The following is a 25,706-nucleotide window of genomic DNA, read 5'->3' on the forward strand; positions in this document are numbered from 1 at the left end:
GAAAACATTGTGTAAATAATTAATACCATTCATATTCTTAATAACAATGCTATAATTAGTTCTGCTCAAGCTAAAAGGCTTCTAATACAAACATAAAAATCCTCCCATATTTTGGCTATGTGTTTTAATTGTATAAAACTAAATTCTTACCCTCCACTTAATATAAATGAAAAAGAAAAAAGTGTTTTGATCATTCAGAACTGTAGCAGAATGATAGAAGTGTAACATGTAATCTTCAACAGTACAGCTGTTTTAAAATCAAAATACCAAATAAACATGGAAACCGTTCACTTGTGAGTCCAGCACCAGCAGCAGAGGAAATCCAACGCCTGTGCTAACCATCTATTAATTAGAACAAACAAATCCAACAGAAACATTTCCCAAACGAAAGGAGTGACCTACAGGCTCTTTCTAATTACTACCCTTCCTCATTTGCCACTTAGCCCACCAGCAAGGATTTTCAGAGCTTTTCTGCCTTTTGCTTTTCTACCATTCTTCATGACACTGACGTCTTTCTCTCGTACTTCTTTCATCGTGCTTTCTGACACTGTGGGTTACTCATTGTACTGGTGGTAGCAGGGGTGACCTGCGATGGATGGGCGATTTGTGCACCATATAAAGCCCAGATGAAGTTGCTGTGACACCCTGAGACTGCAGCGTAGATCTCTTTGGACAGAGAAGTAGGGATGCCCCTAAGACCCAAGGCAAGGTCTTAATTTTTATTTATTTATTTTTTTAAAATAAGGTTACAAGGAGTGAGTATTGAGATAAATCCATGGAATGCAACAGATAAAAAATTTTGGACCTAACTTCAGAGATTTGCTCAACACGTAATGCTTCCATACAGATACAACTGTCAAAAGAAATTAGCGTTTCCCCAAATGCAGCCGTTTAAAAATATGACTGGTTATATCCTCCTCAGAACAATCAAATGGCAGTTACTCCAGCTGAAGTATGAATGAGTTTCATGATTCCTCTTTTTACAGCATCAAAGCAGTCGTTGCACTTTTGATAGGATCAGATGAACTCCTACTGTTGTGGGCAGCTCGTATCCCTGTTGGTCCATGTGCCAGTGATGCAACTGCAAAGGGTGGCAAGTACTTCAGGATTAGGCAGATCTGCCTCCTCCCAGAATCCTGCATCCAGTGATTTAGAAAGGCAGATGCTGCCACTGCTGTAGTCCTGAACAGACAAATGCAACTGAGCCTCGGTCACGTTTCGTTTCTTCTTGCTGGTTGGAATAGGCAGACAGTCGGGCACATTTTCCACTTCTGAAATTCATCGTATTACTTGGCACGCTTGCTGTTTGACTGAAGTACTGAGCTGGCTGGAAATCTCCCCATTCCAGATGGCCAACTCCATGGCGTACTTCGGGCATAGGTGTGAACGACACTGTGTAAGCTAATGTAAACCAGCACAGACTCTGCTGTGAACGCAATTATATACCATAACTTGACGATTAAACTATTTTTGCAATATAACTGTCTCATGCAGAGTTAAATAGATTTATTTCCCTGTGTATGAAGTATTTTTTCTCACAAAGTCTTCATCCATTGTGTTTTGGTTAAATTTCATACTAGAACTGTATGTATAAATCTTGTGCCCCATTCCCGTTGATTTAGGTGTGAATTCCTAATTCCCTTGAGATATTTCGAATTTCCTAATTTAAGTGTATAGAGATTCGGCATTTCTGCCTCCTACATTAAAGTTCAGCAAAACATCTTGACTTACAAACAGAATGGAAAGGAAACTGCAAAGGGCATGTACTTATATGCTTCCCTAAATAGGAATGGATCTAAATCATGTTCTTCGTGAATTTTTGTGATTCATTTTAAAGTCTTTAGAAGACAGACAATTTTTTTACAGTTCTTTTTAGGACCTGAGTCTCTCATTGTACTGTTAATTCCCACCACTTTCCTTGCAAAACAAATATTTCAGCAGTCTCGTGATTATGTTATAATTTGTTTAGCTTAAGCAACTGAAGAATTATTAAAATGCATTAGGTTATAAATTTTGTGGATTGCTAGCTCGTTTATATTATCTGTCATTGCTACTCAGATAAAACATGCAATTAGATTTATGGATACAAAGTGGTTAAACACAATCTGAGGGAGAAAATGCTAGAGTTTTCAAAATATTTGAATCATATGTCCCTTTCCGGTGTTCTGGAAGTGAAAAGAAATGTACGTTAATTTAGAAGGGATAATTTATAGTAGTAAATAAATAGACAATTTTAATGTAAAGTGGGGTATGCTTTCATAAACTCCCCCGACAGTTGGCATTAACTAAAGCAGAATAAAATACGTTATTTCTAATAAGAACTAAATCATGCACAATTGAACTTGTGTCTACTAAAAACGTGGTTTGGCCTGGCTCGGGTGCGATGGAGCCCGAGGTAAAGGCTTTCACAATGGCTTTTCAAACTACAAGGGTAGAAGGTTCTTCTCTTTTGAGAAGATAGAGAAATGGTATTATGATACTTCGGTTATCAGTCTGATGTATTTGTGTGGGAGGGATTAGTTTTCTTTTTCATTTTTTTTTCTGTTGTTGAGAACTGTTTTGTTATTACTGCAAGTTGCTCCTGATACAAACGGAGTATCTGCTTGCTGTTCTGGCTCAAATGGAAATGATGCATGTCAAATTTCAGTGCAGCTATAGCCAGGTGATAGGTAGTGTTAACTGATGTCATCCAGTCTTTATAAAGCTCTTATCTCTTAAAATAATGTTACCTTATTTGTCTTTACCACAGTGCATTTTCTCACTTCATGTAATTAGTCAAAACTTCTAAAGTAATTTTTGCTAACAAAACCCCAAGACAACTGTCTTTGCAATATAACTTTCTGTACCTGTATCCCAGCACATTTAATATTAGCTCTCATTTGTCAAAAGCAAGCAAGCAGCTATCAGCAGCCTGTGTGTCTCGGCATTTCAGGTGGGGAAATGGGAGAACAACTCCCTGAGCCTGAAGTACTCGGTCTGGCCAAGGTACAGCTCTTTTGCAGACAGCGACCCAGACGATAACCATTTGAGTATTGTCACCCTGGAGGAGGCTCCCTTTGTCATTGTCGAGGATGTGGATCCTTTGATGGAAAGTTGCCAAAAAAACACCGTGCCATGTCGTAAATTTGTCAAAATTAAGTAAGTAACTACACAGCATTCCTTTCTTTTTTTCCTGAGTGCAAAATATACTCCCCTCTTTTCTCATTAATTCTTTCCTTTGCTTCTTTCATTGTATAATTGTTTTCTGATACTTTGCTGTTCCTTTCCTCTTGCTTCCTATCTTTGTTTTTCCCTCTGTATTTCATGTCCTCTTTCTTTTTCCCTTTCCCACATGATATGCTCTTGTTTGCACATCTTCCTTTTTAATAAGTTGAAAGGTTCTGGTTATAAACGTGTAAGTCACATTGAATTAACAACAAGATAGTAAGTTTATAGAAAATTCAGAGTCAACTAGAATTAGCCCTTTTCAGTCACATGAAAGAAGACTGCATTCTAAAATAGGATTGTTTTAATGAGTCCTCTTTGAATTGTTTCCAGTTATGTTGAAATATGCCTGTTTTAATTAGTCTTTAACAATTCGAGAATGTCTCGTATTGAAAATGTATGTTTATGCTGAAATTTGGTACAGGATAAACTACTCCAGCATAAAATACCACTGTGACATACCATCTAGAGAAAAGTCCTCTGCTTTGATTGCTCTGTAACTTTGGAGCAGTCATTAGAAAGCAGTGGAAAATTTCTCATTGTGCATTTATCAGTGTTGTTTCAGCCGTTCTATGCTTCAGTCTAGGTATTTATGAACCGAATATAACAACAACATTGTTTCACTGAGCAGATGTTAGGGAACATAATGCCTGTTTCTGAAGATTTCCAGAGACTGCTAAATGGCTGTGCACGTGCTTCCTGAAGTCCAGAGAAACACTTTTTTTTGGACATAACTGCACTTTGTCAAGTTCTAAACTAGTTTTATTTTAATTTTGAATTCTTTCAAAAGCTGTAAAATATTGCCTTGGCCTCTGAAGATGCTTATAGTAAAAAGTTCTAGAGGTCATGAAATGAATATTTCAGAAAAAAAATAAAGGGAAAGCCCTCGTCTTTGCACTCAAAGGCGGCCTGAAATTCACCCTCTCAAAGTGCAGAAAAAGGTGTAACATCCATTTTCAGTATGGTGAACTGCTGAGCCTTTAGCTTATATGTTGGGAAGTTCTCTAATTGCTAAATGACATGTAGTCTTATGTCTTGAGAGTAAACGTAATAAATGTTTAATCTAAGCCTAAGAGAGAGGTTAGTGAGAGGAGACTATGCCTCGATGGAGAAGCGAAGGCAGTAGGCTGGATACTGCAGCAGAAAGCATGTCATACAAGGTCTACCGTTGTCTTCTATTTATCTCTCATCAAGCAACTGCGTTATGATTAGTAAGAGCTACAAACACCATATAAAGCATCCTGTGGATTATTTCTCCATAGATTCAGAAGAACATGGTCACTCACAAGTATGACAAGATGTCATTTCACAGTATGCTGAATCCTGCTGTTGTGGTTCTTCTGTTTTTCCCAGTAGAAATGTTTATGTCTCTCTTCTCTGTTGACAGCAACTCAACTAATGAGGGAACTAATGTAAAGAAGTGCTGCAAAGGATTCTGCATCGATATCTTGAAGAAGTTGTCTAAAACTGTCAAGTTCACGTATGACCTGTATTTGGTGACTAATGGGAAACATGGCAAAAAAGTCAATAATGTGTGGAATGGAATGATTGGTGAAGTAAGTTCTGTTAGGTAAAAGAGCTCTTAAGTAAGAACTTAGCAATGTTTGGTTTTAATTCTTTTGGAGAAATGAGGTATTCTCTACTGAGTAATATTGGTGCTGTCTTCTTTTTGTGGATCAGGTGGTATATCATCGTGCAGTTATGGCTGTGGGGTCTCTCACTATTAATGAAGAGCGCTCTGAAGTGGTTGACTTTTCAGTGCCATTTGTTGAGACTGGGATTAGTGTCATGGTGTCACGGAGCAATGGCACAGTTTCACCATCTGCTTTTCTAGGTATGATTCTCCAACCCATCCAGATCATTTAATTGCATTTCTATAGAGTTGGGTAGGTTTCATTGTTCATTAAGCTATATAGTGCCTTGACATGTTTCTGTCAAGTTTTGAATTTTACATTAGGAAGTTTGTACCGTGTTGACATGCCAATTAACATGATTATTAGCACATGAAGATAGTGCTGTTGGTTTCAGATGCAGTAAGTGAGAAACAATGATAGTGATTTCAATATGAAAAAGAATCCCCCCAAATCTTCAGTTGGGAAAAGTACTTCCTCAAAAACTGCTTCTTTACAAACTAGTTTATGCTTGTTTAGCCCTTTATAAATGGTTTCATATCTTTTTAACATTCACATTCACAAAGTAATTAAAAAACCCCTTGTAGAATAGCGAAGGAAAAGAGATTTTCTTATGATCAGAAGAGATCTGACATTTGATAAGTTACCTCTGGCTTCTGAACACCACACTGCTGCACAGGAGAGCTTCTGAGTGTTTTCTCCATTGATAAAATTGAATAGTGGAGTTGTGACGATGCAGTTCAATAGTGGAGATATAGCAAAGAAATGAAAGGCTGGACAGAAAGGAGGTGGGATATAAAGAAACAAAGACTTTGGTCTTCCTTTCTTGTTTGCTTCTTGTTTCAATTGTTCATTTCGCCTTTCGTTATTTCCCTCTCCTTCTCTTCTCGTGCTTGTTGTTTACTTCTGTATTTGGTGGTTAGCCTGAATTTACCTGAAGCTGAAAAGAGAATGAGCCATGAGATGGATCAAAAGTGCCCAGAATGCTGTTATGTTCCTCATAGTGTATTTGGGCCCGGTATTTTTAAAGGTATTCCGCACGGGAAAATAGTGCTAGTGACGCTAAAATCATTTAAGTGAAATTGGACAACAACAACAACAAAATCAGTATTGTCCAGATGTCTTATGGAACAGTTTAGTATGTTCAAGTCCATTGGGTCAGCAGTGATGCCTTTTTTGCGTCACTGATTGTATGGTTTCTTTTTAGATTGCTAAGTGTAAGTTCTTCACTTGCACTGAAATCACTTGTAGCCACCGAGGAGCAGGGTGTTGGTGTAGTATCAGCTACAAGTGGGCAAATAACTGGGTTTTCTTGCACAAGAATCATCATTTAGCCACAGAGCTTATTTCTCATACCTGTTCCTTAAAGGCACATGACAGAGATGATGCAAATAAATATAACACAGCGAGTAATCAAATAACTTCCCAAACGTGGTGATACCTAAACAGATTTTGTTGGCGGTTAATATTTTTGTTTAATGAATGAAAGCCTTTTTAATTAAATTATAAGAGGCTGTAATTTTAACAAAAATATTCAGATAGTGTCTTTTCATTTCTATAAGTCATTGACTAGTAAAGTTAATTAATTTTTAAAATTGCAGTTGCAGCATGTTGAAATTATCATTTGAAATATAAGTACTGGGGTGTTTTCTAAATGTTCTGCAAGTGCACTTCATTTTTACTATGGACTCTGCTTACCTCTTAGAAACCTGCTTATAGCGACCATCAAAACAGAGGCTGCTTTTGCATTTTTCACAACAACACAGTTATTAGATTTCTAAAATGCATTTCCTGTTATTGGTTTAGTTGGACGTACATATAATTCAATAAGTAAAAACCACCCCTTCTTTTAAAGCTCTATAGAATAGCATTACTTTTGGAGAAATCTGATTTACTGCACTAACAAATCAAGTCTGTGCTCTCAGAAGTATGCTCTGTTTTTTCAGATGTAGATGAAACTGCTACTTTACTGGAATTGACTGTGTATTTTGATGAGGTGTGCATGGTAGTAAAATGCTTTGCCATGCAAGATACTATCAGGCAGCTAACTGAATTTATTCACAGACTGATTTTGTTTCAATTAAGTGAATGTCTAAGAATAGAGTCATCTTACATAATTCTTTTAAAAGATTCTTTTTAAATCTGTCAAATACAATTTTTTTTTTTTTTAAAATAGCACTTGATTACAATTAGTGAAATATCTGTTTTTGTGGTTTGTTACTATGAATGTAGACAAATACAGGATTTTGTCTGAACTAGATTTTCCATTCAGTGGTTGTGTCCAATAGCTGTAACTGATGGGCTGACAGCCTCTTCCTCATTGTCTGCTCTGTTCTGATTCTAATGTGGGTGTCTCCTTCAAATGAGAATTTTATCCACATTAAAACATTTTCATATCCTACTAAAATTCATATATACCAGATCCACAAATAAATTTTTTAAAGATTCTGTGGAGATTTGATTCAACTTTATTTAAACAAACAAAGGCAAGCCTCAAATCCAAATTTCTATATTTTTAAGAGGAAGAGAGGTCATTTTTTGTTTTTTTGGAGGCATTGGTGGAATAGCAAATCTGTGCCCCTATTTATTTTCTGTATTGTTTAACTATTGTTTTTGGTGGTGGGAGGTAAGACTCGAAGTTAGTGGAGTAAGACAGCTTTTTCATTGCTCAATATTCTCCATTGCCAATCATTTGAAATGTACACCGGCAAGCCATCTATTAGTATTTTTCTGCCATATCATAGTTTTACTGAAAATTATTATAAAACCTCCTGCTTGTCTGAGGGAAGTTCTCTTTCTGCCCTTTGAGAATCAAAGAACAGTGCTGAATGTGTAATTTGCTCTTGAGTATGACAGGAAGATCGACTTTGTTATTCAATTGATTTTGTACTTGTTCAATCTTACTGCTTGCTATTCTAAATAGCTTTTTATTTTCCGATTGCTTCTTTTAATCCTCCACCTCATTACCAGACTGCTTAAATTATTAAAGAGCATTCTGCTTAAACTGTTGTTTATAGCTCACTTTTTCACATTGGCTTGTTTTGCCCTTTGCCTTATTTAGATTTTGACAAATTACCATTGCTGTTTCTACGCTGTTGCTTTTGATAAGAGTTTTATCAGACTTGCTTTCTTCTATGAGAATGCTGTCAAAATTGTATGATAGTTTTATGTGAATTCCAATTTAATCCAGTTAACACGTGAATTCATAGAATATTTGTTATTAACTGTATTGGGCTACATAATGTCTTTTACCTGTCTGCATCTGAACAGACCTTTCTTTGCCTTTTAAGAATTCTGTTATTTTGCTAACTTACTATTCTCTTCCAAACAAATAATTATAGTAATTGAAAGAACTTCATAACCTCTCTTAAAATAATTTTCTAAAAAATTTAAAAAATACTGTTCCTTAACCTTATCTTAAAAGCAGAAAGAGAACAGTTCGGCTTAAAATTTCCCTGCCTTGCCTTTTAGTTCACATCCAAAATCACCAGTGGGGCTATTTGGAATTTGGTCTTGATTCCAAATTTCTGAAGAAATGGTAGCAAAGTCAAATGATCTCATGAGATTTCCATGCTTGGGCCCAAATTATTACACTTCGTTCTAGTTCTGGATGAATCATTTATGCTAACGGGCAAGGTTCAGGTTGGGCTATTGGGCTTAGCGCACCTCAGCTCTCATGGTCGTTTTCTGCAGTGATGGAAGAATTTTCAGCGGTTCAAATCTTAACTTAAATTCAAAGAATGAAGAAGCTGGGATGGAGGAACCTCTTGGGCTTTCGAAAACAGGCAGAGTATCGGAGCACACTGATTTCTTGTCCTTTCAAGTGCTTCTTGATTCTGTCCTAATTTGAAATAGTATACTAAGAATTTTTTTCTGACACTTCAGAGCACACTCTTACTTGCATTATCTGCCAAAATTACGATATAAAGTGTCCCCAAATAAGCTGACCTGATAAGGAGATATTACTTTGCCATACAAAACCTTTCTTACATATACCCTTATACCGTGACAGCTACCACAGGGACTCCTGAAATGACAGAGAATTTGTGATTGGGCAAGATGATATTTAAGAACTTTGTTTTCCCGTACTGTTACCATGTCCAGTCCTTTCAGAAAGTTAGTGCTTAATCTGGGATTTGAAACTGCTTTTAGTTTTCTGTTCCAACCTACTTCTTTCACTTAATCATGGGTTTTCTGTCTTTCAAGCTGACATTCAGTTTGCCATAAAAACCTTTTGATTTCAGAAATTTGCTCCCAGATGAGAATGAGACTTTCAAAAGGATGTGTTTGCAATTGGTAAAAACAGCATCTTCATTACAGGTAGATGAAAGTGAACACAGAGAGAAAAAAGATTCTGAAACAAAAAAATTTAGTTTGAATGCAAGTATTTAGCTTTTTTCCCTAGCACATTTTGTTGGATAGAAAACGAGAGAAGTCTGCTTCACTGAATTACCAAATATATTAAGCATATGCTTAATTGCTTTTACTCTGCAGAAACAGTCATAATGGTTGGACCATCCTGTTGCTAAATGCATATAACATAGGATAAATAGAAATGGGCTACCTGATTGTAGACCGAATAAGCAGCAAGTCAAACCAATTATTTGCCACTCAGTGTCCGCGAAGGCTTTGTCCACGAAAAGCGTGCAGCCTTTGTTTCTGAATTGCAACTTATATTTAAGATTTTGACTGTATGAATTTTGTGTGTATATACTAACAGCAGTTCTTTATATATCGCTACTTAGTTATTTGCTAGCATTTTGGTTGGTAAAAGCTAATTTAAAGAAAGCTGCTGGGCTTTAGCCGAAGACATTAGAATTCTTGTGCTGCGACTGGTTTAATGAACTCTGTTTCTGTTTCTCTTGCCTGTTTTGCTGCAGAGCCTTTTAGTGCTTCCGTCTGGGTGATGATGTTTGTGATGCTTCTCATTGTGTCCGCCATGGCTGTCTTTATATTTGAGTACTTTAGTCCTGTAGGATACAACAGGAACTTAGCACAAGGGAGAGGTAAGCTTTGCATTTTACACAACCCTAAAGCTATAAAAAATCATGTATTGCCCATACCTTGCCGTTCATCTTTTAAAATAAACATAACATAGGAATAAAACAGTAAAAGCAGCTATGAAACTATGTTTGCTCTTCATTTAAAATATGACGTCGTGAGGGCTTCTACGCTCATGTTTGTATTCTAATTCATTGGAATAAAGACATACAGAAGGGTAAGTGATATCAGAGAGAGTTGTATTCAGGCAGTGTTTGGTTAGTATATGGTATCAGTTGTAGAGTGTCAGCTTAAAAAAGCATTGGAATAAGTTCTACAGACTCCTAACTCTTGTGAATTCATGGTTAGTTCAGAGAAAATGATCTAAACTGGTGTGGTTTTGTGGATAGTCTGGAAAAATAGCAGTTACATTGCATATAGTTTTATGTAGTCCCTACAAAAAGTCTGATGGACTCAGCCTTGAAATGAGGCCAGTGGCAGAAGGGCATCGCTTCTTTCTGTGTAGCATCTGTGGTTATAGAAACTTAATTTTCACAATATAGCAGCACAACAAATTTAATGCAGAGCTTGCCTTTCTCAGTGAAAGCTGCAGTTATGTATTAGTAGCACTTTGACCTGAGAATGAGGATTCCATGTATTGTGGTGTCCTCATCCTTCCCTTTACTCACAGTTGAGAGTGCAGCCTGTTTTTAATTTCTAAATCATACTTGCCTCATTTTATAACAAGGCATCTTCCAGCTTGGTCAACACAGTTCTGGAGACTATTACAGACTAATGGTTTCTTCTAGATTAGGATTGGCTTGTTCCCTGAAGAAGAGGATTATTGTAATGTTCAGATGATGTTATCATTTCAATAAGATGGTAAACGTGTAACCTCTGTCCAAAATAAACACTGTGTTTAGGAAGGGGAAATCAAAGGTGAACATAGACACTGGGGAGCTAGGGGCTAGGCTGTTCTTTTCTGTGCCACCTCCTGCACCAGAACTGATTATTTAGTGTACTTAGGGCTACAAAGGCATTTTGTGGCACTAGACCATTCTAACTTAGCTCTAGACACTTGCCACGAATCCAACTGCCATTCATTTGAAACATGGGAAGCTGAAAATAAATGGGAATCTTTACCTAGATTTCTCCTTTCCCTAGGCATTTTTGGCAGGATGAAGCTCAATGGTAATACAATCTCCAGCAGCATGAACAGAACTTTAGACTGCTTTCTTGGCATATACTGTCCTTATCATTGTTGCTCAGAAAATACGTTTTATCCCTGTATCAGCTCAATCTTAAATGGCTCTAGAAGGTAGTTTCATAAACCAAAAGTCAGCTCCATTGTGTTTATTTTACTGCACTCTATCTTCTTAACACTGCTGCAGAATAGAAAGAGGATAATCTAAGATGTGCTTGATTGCATTGTGAAAAATTTGTGCTGTATTAGAGAGCATTTCTACTGAAAAGAGAACATGCACTGAGTATGCCCACTTTGGGCTCTATTCTTTTAAAAATAATTAAATTATTATTAACGTAAATTATAATTAAATTAATAACTAAATCTGAGTTTGTAATGTGCATCCCCTTGGATAAAGGGACAGGGCAGTGAAGGAGGTAATATTACAGGTGTCTGCATCAGAGCTTATTGTCTGAATTGCCATTTAATTGAAAAATAGGTACTTATAAAAAGGTCAGATGAGTCACAGTCAGGGGAGGCCTGTTTCTTCCATTGGGGATAAAGGGAGTCTGGATGACGAGCAATATATGATGGCTGCACTGTACTTACCTAGAGCTGGGTAAGAACAAACTTCCCTTTGTTCTCATAGGGCTCTACAAATAAGGCCTTTTAAGGGGATAATAGCATTGCTAATCCACTTGTGCCACTATATGGACATGAGGGCGTCGTGCTGACCACTTCTTCTTGCTTTGGGATGAATTAAAAATTGACTGAAAACAGGAATAACAAAAGTTACAGAATGGACTAGCTGGGACAGGTTTTTACCTGTAATGCCAACACATTTGAAGCCACAGAACTGACTCTGAACATGTGAGGTAGCCAGAGTCTGGTTCGCTCTAAGTTACATATCTATACAGGTCGCTCCTTTCTGTTGACTTACTGATTTATCCTGAGTGCAACGTTGCTTAGAAGTAGGTGACATATTCACACATTTTGCTCTTAAATACGCTTACATAAAGTTCAAAAAGCATGATGCTGGAAGACTGGAGATGATAAAAAATAATTTGGGTGAGAAAAGTACTAGAATTGAATCATTAAGACTTAAACCCACAGTTTTCCATTTTACATGTCCGCTGGCACCGAAGACTGGAAGTGGCACATACCTTACTGCAAGAGACATACCAGTTTGCTTCTCCAAACCTATGCTTTCCATTTTCATTTTAAAACTTTTGAACTAAACATCACATAGAAAAATGTTGATTTGTTTTTTACAAATATGGAAATTATTGTCATTACAATAGAGGGTACCTATGGTAAATCCTGTGATTACATTGGGAGTACAGTGACTATGTATTGAAATATTTTTTAACAATGTCTTTGTCAGTAATTTGGTGTTATTATGTAGGGTATCTGGCCAAGGTTTAATTTAACTGCAGCTGAAATAACTGCTCTTTGCCATTACAGATCCCCATGGACCATCCTTTACCATTGGAAAGGCAGTGTGGTTACTCTGGGGCTTGGTATTCAACAACTCCGTGCCTGTGCAGAACCCCAAAGGGACGACGAGTAAAATCATGGTGTCGGTTTGGGCTTTCTTTGCTGTCATTTTCCTGGCTAGTTATACTGCCAACTTAGCTGCATTTATGATTCAAGAGGAATTTGTTGACCAAGTGACTGGACTGAGTGACAAAAAGGTAGGTCTTCAGCTAAAAAGAGGTCAGCGTCCATTCTTCATAATCCTTCTACAAATTTGTACTTTGTGCTAAAAAAACTCTGAGCAAGATAATAAGCTAAAACTGGATGATTTCATTCTGAGTGTAACCCTTTACTAACAAGCCTAAGACCCAAAGAATGAAAATATCAGACTGTTTTCAAAGTCTTTGAGTTGCCTTTTCAAAAGTAACTGCATGAATTGAAAAGCACCTTTATTTTGTGATGGAAATAAATTTCTGTTTGATTAAAAGGAATGCCTCACCAATATACAGAAGCTTGAAAAGTGAAAAAGTCAGTTTGAATGCAGGGAGGGCATATTTAAAATTATTTGAACACCTCTGAGTGGAATATTAATAATATATTAATTGACAAATTATTCATAAAACTAGCAACTATCCAGTCATTATTGGAAGCCAGTTAATGCTCCTGAAAAAATGCCTTTTTGCTTTCTGTGTAGTGCACAAGGAAGTTCTAGAAGGAGTTCAGATTTGAAGTGGTGCCAGCACAAACATGCAAAGAGAAACGATAAAAAGTGATACATATTGTCTGTGGCTGTTTGAATGTTTTCCTTGTATAAAATGACAGGAGTAAATAGGAAAAATAAACAGATATGAAAATTTGGGGGTTTGTGTTATCACATTGAAGTGAGGTGTAAATTACATAGGATAAAGCACAGAATTGTGACGTGTTGGTGGAAGATGCTTTTCAAATTCAATAACTTTTGTGAGAATTTCACTTTGAGCAGTAGGCTCTGATAGTTCACTTAAATCCTATTCAAGTTTCACACAAACTGACAAATAATAAATATGCTTATTTTTCATATTGTTTTCAATTTGTTTTTTCATATTGACCTTTCTTCTGCTGAAAGTGTACTTCGCCAGATCTTTGTACTTGTGAATTTTAATCAATAGCCTTATAAATCAGAAACCTAGCAATTACTTCTTTTTTATTTAATTTGTGTGACTGCTTTGTAATAGTGGTATTGCGTGGACGGATTGAAGTCCATTTGCAAAATTATTGTTGTGATGGATATGCACAAAATACATGAAGGGCATGCTGTTTTCAAGTTTGTGCCCAGTTGTTCTAAAATTAAACTAAATATTGACATTAAGAAGTAATATTTAAATAGAGTATAGCCCAGGGGAGAACTTCACAAGGGATTTTTCTCAAAGAAGAGAAAATAAAGGAAATTGTTATTCAAAAGAAGGCAACAGCTCAGATAGCCTTCTCTCTGTTTTTTGTTTTAACTGTATTTTATGACCAGCCTTTGATTGATCTCCTGAAGTATCAAAGCATGAATTGCAAGCATGGCTAGAGGAAAGACAGATAAAAAGAAACAAAAAATGATAGTAGTTTTGTTTTCATTAAGTTGTGTTGTCGCAAAGCCTTTGAAAGAGTATGAAGACTGTTAAATATACTTCTATTTTAAGATAATATTCTTAGTAAGAGACAGATAAAAAGTATTCTTCTCTTGAGGATTAAAAAGAAGGATTTGAGAAATGTCTTTCTCCTGTTTGTGAGAAAGTACAGAGCGTTTTCCTGGGAGGTCTCGGTTTTGGCAGGATTTGGCTTGCACCTGGCGCAGCACTAGCATTCGGGTCTGCCAGTGCACCCTTGTCTTCCTCTCTTTGCTGGCCGTTTGCCAGTCTCACCTATGGGCTGGGAAAATGTCAGTATTTGTTCTGTAGCTTTTGGCTAATGACTTCCTTATTTTTGTCATTTTTCTGTTCTCTCTGCTAAGTTGGATTTTATTCCCACACAAAGCAAAATAAAAATGGAAAAATACTTGAATCAGAAAATACCATCTGTTTTTGTGTGGTCTGCTGATCATTTATTTGATCTGCCACCTTTGTTTTTATTTTGCAGTTCTTCAAACTTTGCCTGAAGCATATAGAGATAAATCAGGGGAGCCATGCCTTTTCTGATTAAATTAAACAAGCCAGAAGTCCAGAAAAGCAATGATCTATTTCAAAACATTCTTTCTGTCATACACAGGTTTTGCCTCCTCCACAATCCTGAGGTGTCTCGGATTTTAAAAATTCAAATAATTAAGGATAGTTTATGGGAATATAATCTGATACATGTTAAATTATCTTTCTCCCCTCTTTGCCTTATTGCTGCAGTGTTGTTAGTAGGAGAGTGGTTCAGGAATTTGCAATACTTTTACTGTCGTTCAGCAGAGAACTCTGACCCTTGCTGCAAGCAAGGCATTAATAGGCAAAGGCAAGTGAGAAGGGACACACCGTATGAGTAAAATTAATTTTAAATAAGTAATATCTAGAAGTTCAACAAATTTTTGAAAAAACTTGTGGGCTGGTAAACCAGTTTGCTATTCTTCCCCTCTCCCTTTTTTCCTACTGCCACAACTGAAGAGTCAAGCTCTTCTATCAATGTTGTATTGTCAATGCAATAAAGTATTCCCAATTAGAGATACTGGGGTTTCTCAATCCAGCTCCGTATGTGATAGACTGTAGAAAAGAGAAGCCAGGAGAAAACCCTTCTCTCTCTGAGCAGTCATCCCCGACCCTCAGCATTCACCATCTTCCCATTGAGGAAATGTGTTATGCTCCAGCATCTGGTTCACCAGGTTTGCTGAACACAGGATAACGTGCTATTTACCCTTCTTCGCTTTAAGACCTCTTGATAGTTTCCTCAACCTTCATACTGTTGCTAATGAATTTCTGAATGCCATGTCATCTATGTGTCACCCAGAAAGACATGGCACAGCACGTACTGGAGTTACTAGGGGTGGGTGTTCATAAACTCAAATGATTCAGAAAATGAGAAGAAAATTATATTTTGACATTCTTGGGTATGTAAAAGATTTTTAAAAGCTTTGTGTTCATAAAAAGGTACAGAAAATTAGTCCAGAAGTATCCAGCAAAGCTGGCATTTGTAGCACTTGTTACTTTTGAGACCATTTAGGTCTTTTTCATATAATGAAAGAGAGACAAGATTATTAAGAGAGAGTAGATAGCAGTGGACAGAATTGTCTTGCAAAGCATTTATCTGCTCTGATTCCTCCACACAGTCACATTTTAAGAAATGCCCCACGTGCATGTGGTCTAGGGGATTCCCTTCAAACTTAATAGGAAGCCTTAATTATGGCATTTACATGTTCCTTATTTTTGCAAGGTTCACAGTATTCTTGTAACCTTGGCTGTATATTTTTGTGCAATAAGATGTCACAAGTTCTCCAGTTACTTAGAGATGTGTCTGTGTGAAAACAGAGCAGGCCGAGGTCAGAAGGCAGCATGGAGGCAGCATGGATGATGGCGTAGTTAGGGTGACCCTCTTTCCCCAATCCATCTCTCCAATATTAGACCTTTACAGTGCTTTTTGAGGGTTATCAGGCATAGATATCAGCTACATTTCAGTAACTGATGATTATAATAATAGTCTTGGAATTACTAATAGCTATATTTTTCAAAGGTCAGAAATCAGATAGTTAGTGTTTTCCATCTGGTAAAAGAAGAAAGGAGAGAGTTCAGATATGGGTATTTTTCTATCAATCCAAACCAGCCATAATTCCTGTTAAAATCTGTGTTGGCAGAGGGAGAATATTTACTATTTTCTACTATTTTAGTAATGTTTTCCACAGTTCCTTAAAATACTCCAGAACAATAACAAACAACTGCTCTGAATACCAGTCTTTTCAGGCAAGCACGCAAATCTTCAGATGAAGTCGGTATTTAATGTTTGTGAAAGATCACTTTACTGACTTAAGAAAATTGTCGGTTTTATTAAGGCATATAGGTAAAACAAAATAAAAGCAAAAGATTGGAGTTTTGTTGCCATGTGCCACATTTCTAGCAGCTGGTGAAGCGTGAGGAAACACAAACGAATTGGTTAGTCTTCTGAATAACGGTAGATCTCTCCACAATTATGATTCAAGCAGGGGGCTAGTGCATTCAATTTAAGGATTTTATTAATGATTAAAAAAAAAATTAGCATTTCAGAAAATGTCTAGGAAGAAAACTGGTTCCTAGCAGACATGATATATTTTGTTTCCCATCATGGGGCTTCAGGGAAAATGTGTGCATGTAGAGACTTGATCCTTTTTTCTTTCTTGTCTCATGCCTGCCACATAGATCTTTGCTGCAATCGCAGAGCCGATACACTTCTCCAGGACATGTCAGTTCACAGAATATAAGTTTAAAATTATTGATGAGAACTTTATACACCTTAGATATGAGTGCACTGCTAGTAAAAAGATTTGAAACCCTTTCTTTCTTCTTTACAAGTAGCCTGTGAGCAGGCAGTAGTAGCAGACAACCGTTTCAAAAAAATTATCTCCTTGTGACTGTTAAAATTTGTTGGTTGGGTGTCTTGTGCCAAGAAATTCTAGTCTGTGGATGGTGTTTGGAACTACTCATCTGCTTGTTATTCCCTGTGATCTTTGAATGAACTAGTATTTTTTATCAATCTCTGCTGTCCTGCAGAAATATTTTGTGTTCAACTGTTCCTAGGGGAGGACACTCCTCCCAACACCTTAAGCTCATATGAATGTTCTTGAAAAGTGAGAATATTCAGAGCCAAACTTCATTTCTAAATTACCAGGATACTCAACCATAATCTCCCTGTTCCCCCAATTCCCCTGCCATACCCCAGGATTAAGAAATGAGCTTGGAGAATGCTCACCACAGCTGAATTTCCAAAAAACGTCAGCTGTAGGAGCAGCAGCAATTTTTACAGGTCTCAAAACCAACATTGTTTCTTTAATTATTTTTTCCAGTTCTATTGACTGGAAGATTTGATCCAGATATTAGGTAGATACTGGAAGACATCTCACTACTTCAGGGATTCATTATCTCTAGGTTTAAATAAAGTTAATAGCAAGCTACATCTGTATCAGTAGAATCTCTGGACATATATTTAAGAGCAGGGTTTGTTTCAGTGCTGCATAATAAACTCAAAAAAGGAGATAGCAAATATAGACTAAGAACCATGACTAGTATACAGTGTAATTTTAGTGCATGGGTCAATTAGTATGTGTAAAGTAGTAGCAAAGTAATAATTTAAACAGTAAAGCTGTGAAAAGGGAAAATGAGAAAAGTAAGACATCTGCTAGCTAAACGAATAGAGAAAAATAGAGTTCATTCCTTTATGCTTTGTCAAAATATGCTTAATTAAAATGAAGCATTTAATTGTAGTTCTGTAACATGAAAATATTGTTGCAGCAATAATTTCACAGTCAAGGTTTGACGGAATTGAAAATACTCCCAGTTTTTGTATAAGCCTATTTGTATTCTCTTTGCAAATTGGCACTGGATCCTGGGAAATCTTGATGCACTGAGACCAATCTTTAAAAAGAGAAGTATTACATACGTAGCCCAAAGGAAGCAGCAGCTGTATAAATATTAGCTGTCTCTTGCAGCACAGGGTATATAGATTGCTCTCCTAACTTCAACAGTAAAAACAGAGTGCGTTTTACCGTGGAATTCATGGGTGACCGCTTTTATCAATGCTCAATTGAATTTCCTCATTAGCCAATAGTTCCTCTAATTTGGGTGGCCTTTTTCATTTATTTCTTAAAGAGACATTTTAACTTAATCCTAAAGTGTCACTTAGTATTTAAAGGGAGATATTGAAAAGGCACATATAAAATTTTCAGGTCTGTTAGCAGAAGTTTATGTGAGATTATCTGAATGATATCCAAATCTGAAACCTGAGTGTGCCCTGAGCTATCGCTATTCCTTTGCAGATATTCCCTGGCTTGTTTGTCTGTGCTGATGCAATCGTGATACAGAGAGTAAAATTGTAGAATCAACCTACATGCCCTCAAGCAAATAGTTTGTAGTTTTCAATTGTAGGAATAAATAGGGACTAAGATTATAGGTGTGAGAGCTCCAGGAGCCCTTTTCATGTCAAGTGATGCAGCTGCTGAGCCCCCGAGGGAGATGCGAGACCTTTTACTCCCCTCGAAACACGGCGGTGGAAGGAAAGCAGCCCTCACCCTGTCCCCGCTTCGCACAACCTTCCTGCAGTCGCCCGCACCCCCGGCAGCCCTGCGCTGGGCTCCCTGTCAGGTAGTGCATATGATCCTCCGGCCGCCTTTGTGCGGGGACCCACAATGTCTCAACTGAGATGGAGGTGTGAAATGACTACCAACAAAATACTGTTTTCTTTTGATTGCTGTTCACCAGTGTGTCTGCTTGTAGTTTGGGTTCTCTAGGGAGATGTCGGCAGATAAGGAACATCTTCCAGTATCTCTCTGCTCCAGTTTCTGCTGGCCTGTTATATCACAGTGTATGGGAGAAAGTCACATTGGAGTGGCAAAATTGAGCTGTTTTTACTTTGGATGTAGATGTTCCTGTAAGTTCAGTCAGTGTGAAGACACAGTTTCTAGTATAATAGAGCTGAATTAACCCACAGCATTTGCCTAGAAGAAATTTGAGGCAGCTTATACCACTTCTGTTTTTTTCAACCTGAAGTTGCCCTTCTTCGCATTTTGAGTGCCTGAAACACTTTGCTTTTCCCTTTTCCCTCTAGTTTCAAAGGCCGTACGATTATTCACCTCCTTTTCGATTTGGAACGGTCCCAAATGGAAGCACAGAGAGGAATATCAGAAACAACTACCCTGATATGCACCTTTACATGACGAAGTATAATCAGAAAGGAGTTGAAGATGCCTTGGTCAGCTTGAAAACTGGGTAAGCTTTTTTTCCCATGGATTTTAAAGAGTACTGTAGACTTGCAAAAACTGAGAAATATTAATCTGTGCTTACTGTGATACTGGAACAGACTGATGTCAGGCATGCCGTGTAGTACATCGCTCTCTTTTTTTTCAACTGCATTGTACAGATATCGGAAAGGAAAACGATTGCCTGTGATTTGTATGACTATTTTAAAATTGCATGGAAGCTTCGATGTCTTATGTAAAATAGATTCAAAGGGCAGAATTAGTATTTCTCGAATTTAAAGAGAGATGATACAGATGGACCTGGATTTTGGTGGGGGCTCAATGCAGAACATAATGTTTCATACAGCATCTTTGCAGAACTCTCTCTCATAGGAATGTGCTTTCGCAGGGTGAATTTCTGACAAAGCTTGTTTGTCTGGCCAGTGTGCAACTGCTTGTTATTTCTTTTCAACGTCCCATCCCTTTGGTATGCTTTTAGGTCCACTCTTACATTTTCTTCCCTCCTCTAATTAGCATGGCCCTGCACCTTTACTGTCACATCTGAAGTATTGACTTTGATCTTCGTAAAATCTGTTGAGATGAAATAGTCCCAAATGTACTATCTAATCCTGCTTCTGGCAATCTTGGTAAATATTCTGGGAAATATTATTGTCCTTCTTCCTTAAGATCTGAGATTTAGACTTGCGTGCCATCCATCCTTTTCTGTCTCTGAAGTAGCCCATTCTGTGTGGTTGGACAGAGAGACCGAATTTTGGTTCTTAATCCTCAAAAGGTATGAGAGTGACTCACTACCTGTATCGGTATTCATCTGGGTGACAGGAATGTGTTAGCTCTAGTAATCTTTTCTAAAGATATAGGCTTGATAATAGCATGCGTATTTTCATTAATAATACTGGCTTACAATAATCGTAACTTATCAATATAGTTTGTTTAGGTTTGTTTTGTTTTGAAGTGAGAAGGCTAAGTTACCCATAGGGGATTTAAGTACGTCTACTCTAGTGGCTGTTTCAGGGCACGTCTTGCCTGCTGTTATTTATGGTGAAGGCAGGACACATTTCTTCCTGTACTAAATTAGCTGTTCCTTTTGGTCCTTTTTTGGGAACTGCTTGTCCTTTTAATTTTTACTCTCCTTCTCCCAGACATGTAGGGGATAGTAACATATTTCTTGCGTGAAAAAACCTGAAGTTCCCAAATTTTTCCTCAAAGTGCACGTTCCCTTCTTTAAAAAATTATCCTTCCTACTGTTTCCTTCTCTGCTGTCTCCGTGTTCCTGTCTGGACTCCCTCTGTCACCATTTCTCAAGGCATTCTCAGTTGGCATTTCCCAAGCACGGTTTGTCCCATCCTCAGATAGACCTGTAACATAACGGGAGATGAACCTTGCCCAAGTTCTTCCAAACTGGAGGCAGAGCTCCTGCTCCCACCGGGCCTGTGCAAGTTCTGTTCCTGGGTGGCAGCTAAATTGTGCATTATAGATAGTCAGCTGAATGCTATCATTCCTGCTGTGAATTTTTAAACAAGCAGCTATCCTTAATTTCAGCCATTGCTTGGGCTTGTTCAGTTGGATGGATAGTTTATTTAGGGGATGTATATTCCTCGTACTTTTTACCAACCATTTGTGCTACTGAAAGCCCTGGAAAACTGCTGTTAGCTTTAAAATCAGGCCACCTGTCAGACACTTAAGCATGAAAAGGTTGGGCTACCTGACTGCAGGGCAGTTCAGGACATTCACTGAAACTCAGGCTGGCTGCTCTTGTGCCAGCCACTGCTCGTCCTCAAAAGCTTTAGTCCTTTTGACAGCATAAGCTATTCATTTTTTATAGATTTTCTTTTTTCCCCTACTGGAGTTTCTTTCCTCTTCTAAGTGATTTCTGAGTGTGGACACCCCCAGGTGTCTACCTTGCTCCCCTTGACTGACATTTCTGTAGCAGATGGTGCAAATAAGCTGCCATGTGCGGTGTTTTCTGGATCAATATAAGTAACTGCTACATACAGCTGCGCTCCTTAGTATTTTGTCTGATGGCACCTACAGAAGGATTAAACAGCATGCCATCAGCTGCTGAAGTTTCCCACAATAGAAGTGTCACATTGTGTTTGCTTATATCGCAGGTTTGGGCAGGAGAGTAGCGTCAAATGGGCTTACGTATTTTCTGCCTTCAGTTTCTGCAGAGCAAGAACTGTGCAAAGACCCAATCAATGTGATAACTGTGGGCAGTAAACTCGGTTACAGATCAGGCGGCATGATTGTACCTTCTCTTTGCCTCAGAGTGGTTTCTCTCTGGAAAGATGATTTCATTTAGGTGACCAGACTGACCCGGCTCTGTCATCCTCACCTGTCACTTGCACCTTGAGCCCACCCAGATTTTCCTTTTTGCTAAGATGTTTGGTGAGGATGTGATGTAGTTCCCATGGCTGACAGCCCAGGGATCTCTGGAGCTACAAGTGTCCTGAAAGAAAGAGATGAGACTCTATAATATGGCACTGTAATAACTTGCATTCTTTGTAGGAAGGAGAATAGAAAAGCATGCATAGGTATTTGGTAATGTATTACAATTGCCCGCCTCTTCTTTTTCTCCAGACTCATATTCTTCAAAACCATCATTTTTCACTTTTTCTACCGAATTTTCTGTTCTGTTTCTCAGTATACATAACCATTTCCACATTTTTATGTGCCCACGCTGTATCGTCTTCCTTTCTCCCTCATGAATTGTTTGACCAGGTTGTTTCTCTCTCCCATGTAAAGTTTGCCCTTTCATCCTTATCTAGACCTGATCAAGCTTTCACCTTCCCTACTTCACTTGATCCCATGATTTTTAATACATCTTGCTCCATGGAGCCTATGTTGCTACTGCTCTTTTGAGGATGATCTGTCTCTCCTTCCTCAAACTGCTTCTGCTTCTGAGCAAATATATAATTTCTATTTTCCTCTTCAGTATGTATGGGTTCTGCTTACCTTATTATAGCTATTTTGTCTGTTTTCATCTTTATCTCTTGTCAAAGCTGTTCCTCTACTTTTATCTTTTTTCTTTCTTCATCCTCATCATTGGTAGCATACAACAAGCAATTTTTCTTATGTATGGTAAACTTGCTGCTTCTGCACAGCTTTTGGAAGATGAACTACCTGGTAATTATAGAGTCATAGACTATAGACCTGGGAAGGACTTGCAAAGACTGTCTGGCTGATAACTGCTGCTGTGAGTCAAAATAAATAGTACCTGTGTTATTCCTGAAGAATGTTTGTATAACCTGTATGTATTTCCAATCTCACTTTTAAAACTACTTTTGCTTAATTGAAGACATAAGATTTAGTCCCCTTTAATTCCTTATATATAGTGTTTGATTCTAATTTTAAGGTGGAATAAAAAATACCAGCAATCAGGCAATACTCAGTGACTGAATAATGGTACACAGGTGGCATCTGGTCTAAATAGAATCCAACTATCAAGTAGTCTCTTGTCACCGTTCAGTCTGGTGGTGCTGTATCTCAAACTCTTAAGTCTTTCAATCAGCTTTAATTAGCGTTCGCCTCTTGAGATGTATTGGGAGTATCTTGATCTTTGAGACCATCGTGGTTAATAGATAATGTTATTGAGTTGAACTGGAAGGAGGGAGCGGGAAGGAGACAAACATAAAGCTTTAGATGCACAGATTTCTCTAAGATTTCTTTTTTGTTGGAGACATGCTCGTGCCCCTTTCCTCATTCTGAAAACAAATTAAAAAACAAACTGGGTTTTTTATCTTGCTTTCTCACAAGAAGTGAAAAATCAGCTGCTTCAGTCCAGTTGCTAATGTGGCCAGGAAAAACCACAAGGGCAGAAATACGGATAGAAATGTGTATTAAATAAATGATGTTCCTGCATTTATTTCCTGGTCTGCTGTAGGGGTTAGATAGCTCTTGTGTTGGAGTATTGCTGTACATGCAGAGATGAGTATGCACACATCCATGCCTGGGAAGCCTTGAACAAAATACCCAGCCCCTTTCTGTTTTCATCTTTGAGAGGCGAAGCTAATAGTGTTTCAGAAATTAACTTACAAGGAAAGCATCTGCATTTGTTTTTTTTAATTAGAACAAACAACTTCACTACATGGGCAATAGGCTTGGATCTATCTTGTTCAATTAGCATTGAAAACGTTTAAGATCATTCTAGAAAGGAATCAACTGGGAAATGCTGCAAATCAAAGTGGAAATGAGATTTTTGCTTTATACTGACATTGACATTATACCTGCTCCTTCAGGTGAATCCCCCTGGGGGGGTTCGTTGCAGCTTACTCGTGAAGGCTTGTTGCTATCAACGGTGAAGGCAGATTTATCAGCTATATTGTCTTTTCCCCTTTGATAAGAAATCAACCTTTGTTTCTGAAAATATTAAAAAAACCCTGTAAAGTCTCAGTAGTATCTACCTCTTGTCAATAATGTCTCATTTCTGAGATTCACAGGTACAGTTCTCAGAAAGCTGTGAAACACCATTTGAACAACAGCAGAACTTTCTGTATTTATTAATTAAAGGTATGAGTTTGCAACCAGGCCTGTTAAAAGGGAGAAAAATCCGTGCATCTTGCTATTGAAGTACTAATATTTTTCAAAATGGCAAAATATCGTCCCTCCTTCAATGCAATTGAGTACTGAAAGTATTCACGATCTTGTAAGCTTGTCAAAAAACGTACTGGTGTTTTTCCCTAAATTTCATGCATGTAAGGGATCAGCTGAACCACATGTGCTGTGCTACCTGCAGAGCTTCAGCTTGCTCTTTAGGCAGGACTGAGCAGCTCAGGAATTCTCCAGAGTTTTTTGTTCCTTTTCCTTAATGAAAACAGAAATGGCAGTTATTTTCCTGAGCATTATTCAGAAGAGTAAAGTCTGTAAGACAGTAGCTAATGTATTCTTGGTGGGTGAAGTCCAGCTCAGTTAGAGCCTTGGTGGCTCCTCTGTGTTCTTTAGATGTTTATTGATCAAATAAAATTCTAAAAATGCATCGCAAGCATTTCTGTCTGTACTGCGTTTAATTAATCTACATTTCTAGAACCCTCTGTACCAGAGACACAGATCCTATTGATTTTGCTTCTTGAAGAGAGAATAAGTCTTCGAATGGGAAGTAGTTAATTATTGTGTTACATTTGCAGTGGCTGTTTGGGCTTGTTTGCTTCTGTTTGCCTTGCTGTATTTTTCCAGAAGAGGTTATAGTTAAAGAACGCTATCTTTTTGCAAGCAAAACAACCTTCCCTGTTTTAATTCTTTGGTGTAGGTTGTATCAGCTCATAGCTGTTGAGTTGCATGTAGTGTTTCTCCGTGTGTGAGTGTTCTGCGGCTGTAAAACTGTCAAGAGGAGAAAATGCAATGGCAATAAACTGGAACTACGTGTCATGTTCTCACCTTTTCCCCAGCACATCTACACTGCAATATTGTCTGGAATTTAACTGCTAATGGCTGAAATTAGAAAATTTAATTGGGAGAGTCTCTTCTTGATATGGAGATAAGTTGGGAAACTTCCCCTTGCCTATTGCCCATCACTGATGAATCCATCTAATTTTTTCTTCACTTCCTCAGTTTTCCTGGATATGAGGACTGCAGCTGAGTATCACGCAGTGTCTATCTTCTTTCAAGAAAAGAGATGGTCTAACTGATGCTGTGTTACAGCAGCATGTTGATGTGAGGACTTTATTTCAGTTTCATTGCCGAAAGCTGAGAATACAACTTGGTTCAAGGAAGCTGCAGTAATGAATCCCTTGTGTTCCCCAGGCAGGCAGCCCCTTGTGGTACAGCTGCAGACCCCCTCGCTGTCACGAGCGGTTTTCAGTTTTTATTTACAACAGCCACAGCTGTGACTATATATTCAGGGATTCGATGCTGAAGTTTACTTGGGACTCCATCTGCCTTCCTGTTAAAGATTGCTACGCTTGGTAGTTTATACACATCAAGTTTAATACCTTAGTCCCTAGTCGCCTGTGGCATACTGGTGGAAATACGAAGCCGCTTGGAAAGAATGCCGTGGTGATAGCGTTTCTGACTGCCGGAGCCTCGGCAGGTCTGGCCTCAGATTGTCAAATTTGAGCTGTCCCGTGAGAAGATGCTGTCGGCCTGCACGCGTGTCCTGAGCTGCTAGTCCCTTTGATAGGGATGATTCTCGTCCTCAGCGTTTTTTAATTAATGACAAATAATAATGCTAGAAGAAACACCTGGAAGTATCTAACTGAACAGTGTGAATGGCATGAAGAGTTATTTGCTCCCCACAAGCACGCTCTCCCATGTGAAAACAACAATTTGAGTATTAATATTTTTTTTAGAATCCAATGATACTAAGCAGAGAAAGTGCATGAGAAGACCCTAGGAGGCTCTGATGCCCTTTTAACCCTCT

The 25,706-nt window shown here is 37.9% G+C and overlaps 1 protein-coding gene across 1 annotated transcript in view; it reads left to right on the forward strand.

The window, feature by feature from the left end:
- The window catches only part of GRIN2A (glutamate ionotropic receptor NMDA type subunit 2A), a gene marked incomplete at both ends in the record, with an annotated part of 190,226 nt that overhangs the window by 136,653 nt on the left and 27,867 nt on the right, over window positions 1-25,706 (forward strand). Inside the window, 6 exons of the mRNA XM_082313177.1 lie at window positions 2,933-3,138; window positions 4,592-4,760; window positions 4,885-5,038; window positions 9,716-9,841; window positions 12,463-12,692; window positions 19,204-19,364. Of these exons, the coding sequence (XP_082169303.1) occupies window positions 2,933-3,138; window positions 4,592-4,760; window positions 4,885-5,038; window positions 9,716-9,841; window positions 12,463-12,692; window positions 19,204-19,364 (1,046 nt within the window). The remainder of the gene's footprint in view (window positions 1-2,932; window positions 3,139-4,591; window positions 4,761-4,884; window positions 5,039-9,715; window positions 9,842-12,462; window positions 12,693-19,203; window positions 19,365-25,706) is intronic.

This window comes from Platalea leucorodia (assembly GCF_965183815.1).
Source record: "Platalea leucorodia genome assembly, chromosome: 5".
Taxonomy (NCBI): Eukaryota; Metazoa; Chordata; class Aves; order Pelecaniformes; family Threskiornithidae; genus Platalea; species Platalea leucorodia.